This window comes from Cataglyphis hispanica, chromosome 10, assembly GCF_021464435.1.
Source record: "Cataglyphis hispanica isolate Lineage 1 chromosome 10, ULB_Chis1_1.0, whole genome shotgun sequence".
Taxonomy (NCBI): domain Eukaryota; kingdom Metazoa; phylum Arthropoda; class Insecta; order Hymenoptera; family Formicidae; genus Cataglyphis; species Cataglyphis hispanica.
In genome coordinates, this window is record NC_065963.1 from 3,795,980 (window position 1) to 3,801,979 (window position 6,000).

Genomic DNA, 6,000 nt, shown 5'->3' on the forward strand with positions numbered 1-6,000 from the left:
TATTTCGGATTTGCACAATATTCATCATTAAACAATTACAAAAATAGTAAAATAAGTTTTATCTTTATTTTAAACACCAATTTTTTTTCTTTTTCTGTTAAATATACGTTTTCGTTTGTCTTGTATAATTTCAATTTTACATAGATAAACATTTGTCGATAATACATGTCTAGTATTTTGTCGTAGAAAGGCGCAAATGTCGAGAAAAAAAAAAATGTTCTTATCAATAAAAAGCGTTTAATCTTCGCGATTTTACATATATAAATATATTTTTATATAATTTTATATTTTATATAATTTTTTTTTATATAATGAGCAAGATCTTGTCATTAAATATTTTATAAGATTCCATTTCATAAAATATTTAATTTTTAATAATCTTGTCGTAATACTTTTATGCACAGAATAATGAGATAAATTAATGTAAAAATTGATGTGAAAAAAAACAAATAAATAATTGTTTAAAAAATACATTATAAATAATTATATACTTTTTTTTAGAAACAATTATTTTCTATGTATTAATTTGTCTCATCGCTAAAAGCAGCCGAATCATTCAGGTAACCTGTTTTAAATGCCTCACCCTATACATATGTATATATAACTTTTTTGTCAATCACTCTTGTTGAATAAGATAACAGAATATTTATCATTTTAATGAATATTCATCATCTACAAAAAAAAAATATTTTGCTGCGCAAATGTAAATTATTTTCTGAGATGCCGATGAGAGATGACAACTAATTGCGTGCTCTGTGAATTTCGATAACTTTACACTTTAAGAATACGAATAAACTATATGATTAATTAAATATTCTTTTTCATTTTTATTGCATAAATTAGATACACAATGCAGAAAAAATAAAAAATCAGAATAGCTAGCATTTCAATAAACAAAATAAACAAAATTAATAATTGCGCTAACAGTCTTTATATACATTTAATATGACAATGTATTTATAGATTATAAGTTTCCATTTTTCAAAATTTAAATATAATTTTTTAATTAACAAATATAATAAGCACAATGCAACTATGCACATTTTTGTCCAGAAATTAGTAAATAAAATGAAATTTTAATAGATAATTATCTTATAGAATTAAATAACACATCTTCAAAATCAAGGTTTAATTTTAGAAAACTTTATTTTTTGATTACTTTCTTCATTATTATGTATTCCTTGAAAAACACAATTTAGAATTTGTGCGTAGTTATAGAATGCATATAAAATCTTTGTTAGTTATACAAGTAGCGCACTCTTTCAATAACAATCGTGAAACAGCTTATAGCAAAGAGAATGATATCGCTGAAACGAAACGTAAGAATGGCACTTTATCAATGATCGAAAATTTAGGAAAATTCATTCATTTATATCCCTCAGAGAACAGTCATCTAAGCAAAAATAGTGCTAACTCTGTGTATCAAGATTCGTACTTATTCGTGTATTTTTGTAGTTCACATTCTTTAGGTAATTTATTAAAACAGTTTACTTTTTTATTGTGTTTTGTTATGTTGTAAATACAAATTTTTATATCCGGTCTCTAAATACATAAGAATAAATGTAAATAAAGAACAGTACAAAATATAATAGAAATAAAATATTTAATTTAATAGATTTTTTATTTATTAATTGTTTGCCATTTTAATTTATTTTTTTAAGTTACTGGAGAGAGTTCAAGTTTGAAATATCTGTGCTTTCTATTTTATAACTTAATTTTTATTTGTATAATTCAAGATCTATTAACTTATGTATGTAATATCTCTTGTTCTTTAATTTATTAAATATACATGATTTTTGTTTTTTTAAAATTTGGCTTTATGTTATACATTAATAGTTCCATGTGCATTTTCTAATTGTTGTATATTAAAAACTTATTACTTGCTTAAAATAAATCCTGTCATATATCAAGATCACATGCATTATGTAACTGTATGTTTATTTAAAGCAGATGCAGATATGCCTGAGTACAATATGAATCGATAAATTTCTTGCACATCATGTAACCACGTATCTGCTTATATAAAGATCTGCTCACTTGTTTTATAAAATAAAAAATACAGTACAAAATTATAATATCTTTATTTACAAAATATGTATACACAAAATATATTATCATATAATATTTCAAAATTTTATACATATAAAGTATAATGAAAAATTTAATATAAAATATATAATTAAAAACAAGAAAATGTTTTATTACACGAACATTTTCAAGACTGTGTTTCGATTTTGTACTCGAGTGCATCCCGTATTATATAGTTTATGTCACATACATTATAATATCCAGAACACTTGGATGGAGAAACGGAATATAGCACGACATACGCGAAATAATTTATAATACAAAATTCAGTATAAATTTTTAAACTAGATATGACTTTTATAAATGATAATTAGAAAATATTTATTATCAATAATGAGATAATGATATTACATAATTATATAATTATATTACTAATTATATTACTAATTATAATTATATTGTTATATTTTGCTTAGTTATAATAACCATTAAAGTCCGTTAAATCAATGCAGTTTTTTGCTCTCCTTCTCTTAAATAAACATTGTTTCTTTTTTTATATTCATTATACATTCATTACACAATGTTAAAAAATTAATGTTCCCCTTCACCTTTTTCTTTTAACTACTTTTTATAGTCTCGCATTTTCTTATATTATGGTCAGAAGAAACGCAATTGTCGTAGAACTTACCACGAAATCGTCTATTGTTACTTTATCGTAATAAACTAATTGACATTTATCGATTCTTTATATTTATACAGTTAATTATATCTCAAAGAGAAACATCTGAATTATATCTTAGAGAAACATTCTAGAAGAAGCATGTCTCTACATTTCGAAAATTAAAATTGATAGAAGACTCATCAGTTCGTTAAACTAGTAATCAAGTATCGTCCCAATCATTAGAAATTGTGAATTTTTATTCCAATTTTGTAAGAGTCAGAATTGCAAAAATTGATAAAAATTTTTGCTAGAACAACGATATGGCGCAAAGAAAAAACTACATTGAGGAAATGTTGAATATGTCGGATTTGTCGACAAAGGACTCTAACGATTATCAAAGTGAAATCCCTCAATTCTTCGCGGGCTGTAAAGTATTTGTAACAGGTGCTTCCGGTTTTCTCGGTATACTTTTAATAGAAAAATTATTGCGGTAAGTATTATATTATAATAAAATTTTTTTAACTAAAAATCTTTAGTGCAATGTGCACAATATTTTATTAAAACGCGTAAAATAAAATAGTTTTTTGGAAGAGGTATTTCAATAATCTTTTTTTTTCTTATAATGAATGACGCATTATATTATATATTAGAATTATATATTCGAATTGCACACATAATTTCTATTGTTAAATTATATTATTTCATTTAAAAAAAAAACGAACTACAAATGGATTTTTTTTAAATATAAATGTTAGCAATAGAACTCTAATATATATATATATATATATATATATATATATATATATATATATATAATGTTTAATATGATATGATCATAAAAATATTAAGGAATTATCATATAATCATATAATATAATCATAAATTGTTTAATATAAATACTTGTTGAATTTTATTGAAGATAGATAAAATATCTACAGATGTTGTCCAGACATAGAGAAAATATATATATTAATGAGGGCAAAAAAAGAAAAATCATCAGAAGTGCGGTTCAAAGAGCATTTTAACAACCCTGTAATATAAAAAAAATATTTATATAATTAAATGAAAAAGATATACACTATATATACAGATGATTTTTTCTATTTTGAATTTTTAGGTTTATGACAGACTAAAGGAAGAGCAGCCTAATTTTGGCATCAAAGTAATAATGATAGAAGGTGATGTAGGCAAATTAGATCTTGGATTGTCACCAGAAAATCGAAAACTTATTTTAGATACAAATATAATTTTCCATGGAGCAGCGACTGTACGATTTAACGAAACCATTCGAACTGCAGTCAATATAAACGTGAGAGGAACAAAACAAATGCTTCTCCTCGCAAAAGAAATGCCAAATTTTAAGGTATATAAAAAATTTATTTTATTTGAAATTTATTTTTATGATTGCAAAAATGCGACTTTGATTACACAATTATTTTTTAGGCTTTTATATATACGTCTACCGCATTTTCTCATTGCATATATCACTTTATTGAAGAAAAGTTTTATCCTCCACCTATTGAAACGGATAAAATTTTAACATTACTCGATATTTTGAACGATGAACAATTGGAAAAATTAACGCCGGCGTAAGTGCTCTTTCAAAAAAATTAAGAAACTTAAATCCGTTTTATTGATATAAGAATATAATAATATTTTTTTATAATCTTTATTTTTGATTGATCGAATATATGTATGTGCAGATTAATAGGTAAATGGCCGAATACATACGCCTATACAAAAGCAATTGCTGAAGATACTGTGCGGCAATATAGTACTGCAATTCCGGTTTGCATCGTACGCCCATCAATTATAATATCAACGGCAAAGGAACCAATACCTGGATGGATTAATAATGTATACGGAGCGATGGGCGTAGTCGTGGGTGCTGCGATGGGTTTATTACGTACTTTGTATTGCCCACCTGATAATGTAGCAGAATTAGTGCCCGCCGATTATGTCATTTCACACTTAATCGTCGCAAGTTGGGATCTCGCCAAGAAAAAGTAAGTTTATATTATCAAAAATAGAATTTTTAAAAAACTTTATATGTATGTGTGTATATATGTATATAGCAAGATTCGAGCTCATATATAAAACAAACATTATTATATTTCTATTGCTTTTTTCATTATTTATAAATATTTTTCAAATTTGATTTTTGTCTTAACAAAAATGTCAAAGAATCAATAGCTTGTTGATTAAATAAAATTAAAAATTTACAGATTAAAGATTAATATAAGTAAAATTTATGCAATTTTTCTTCATTTCTCTTCTCTCTCTCTTTCTAACTTTTTTGTTGTATAATTTTTATTAATTGTTTATTGTATAATAAAAAATAAGACACTAAAGCGTACGATAGTTCATAATTTCATTACCTGTAATATAGATTTTTCGTTATAGAAATGATCTACTCAGTATCGAAAACGCAAATCCGGAGATACCGGAAACCGAAAGAGTGCCAATTTATAACTATGTGTCAATATGTCAAAATCCCATAACCTGGGGGAGATTCATGAATTTGAATAAGATTTATGGCATGCAAGTAGTAAGCACGCATGTTGTTTGGTATCATATGCTCGTGCTAAACAAATACAAATTTGTACATGATGTCTGCGTAATATTTCTACATAAAATACCTGCTATTATAGTTGACATTCTGTTGTTTCTTAGCGGTCGGAAACCTATGTAAGAAAAAAAAATTTCATCGATTTCATTTTCAGATATAACGAAGAATTCCCGAAAAAATACAGATTTCATAATTTACAGGTTACGAAAGGCATATGCGAAGATAGACAAATTTAGCAACGTAATAATGTACTTTTCATCACAACAATGGCGATTCTGCAACGATGCCGTTATAAACCTCTGGGAACGCATGAATCCAGCTGATCGTGAGATTTTCAATTTTAACATAGATGATCTGGATTGGGAATCATGTCTGAAACATATGATTCCTGGTATATGCGTATACTTATTTAACGATCCACTGGAGATTATAGAAAAAGAACGAGTGAAATATAGCAAGTGAGTATTATTTTTATGTGAATGTTTATTGTAGTTTTTATCTTGCAAAACATTATGTATAATGAATTTCCTTTTTTCCAGGCTAAAAGTTGCTTATTATACACTAATAACTGTTATCTCAATTTTGCTAATTCTAAGCTTAATATTTCGCTTAATACAATTATTATGATTATTTTGATTTATAAAATTTTTGTTTTTGTTATGTTGGCGTTTTAATGGCAAAATTCAATCAATTATAAAAAAAAAAGATAATAAAAAAAGAGAATGAAATAATTACAAGTAAA

General features: G+C 25.1%; 1 protein-coding gene across 1 annotated transcript; it reads left to right on the forward strand.

Moving 5' to 3' along the window:
- The first annotated feature begins 2,726 nt into the window (after positions 1-2,726).
- On the forward strand, positions 2,727-6,000 carry LOC126852549 (fatty acyl-CoA reductase wat-like). Its single transcript, XM_050597458.1, has 8 exons — positions 2,727-3,179; positions 3,628-3,721; positions 3,807-4,052; positions 4,133-4,278; positions 4,393-4,695; positions 5,093-5,377; positions 5,459-5,716; positions 5,798-6,000. The coding sequence occupies exons 1-8, from the start codon at positions 3,010-3,012 to the stop codon at positions 5,883-5,885; spliced, it is 1,590 nt and encodes a 529-aa protein (XP_050453415.1). The 5' UTR covers positions 2,727-3,009; the 3' UTR covers positions 5,886-6,000.

Bases quoted from the DNA above. Each gene is read 5' to 3' on its own strand.
- LOC126852549 (XM_050597458.1), top strand. From the start codon at position 3,010: ATGGCGCAAAGAAAAAACTACATTGAGGAAATGTTGAATATGTCGGAT. The intron at 4,053-4,132 runs GTATATAAAAAA...ATTATTTTTTAG, and splicing joins AAGAAATGCCAAATTTTAAG to GCTTTTATATATACGTCTAC. The intron at 4,696-5,092 runs GTAAGTTTATAT...TTTTCGTTATAG, and splicing joins TGGGATCTCGCCAAGAAAAA to AAATGATCTACTCAGTATCG.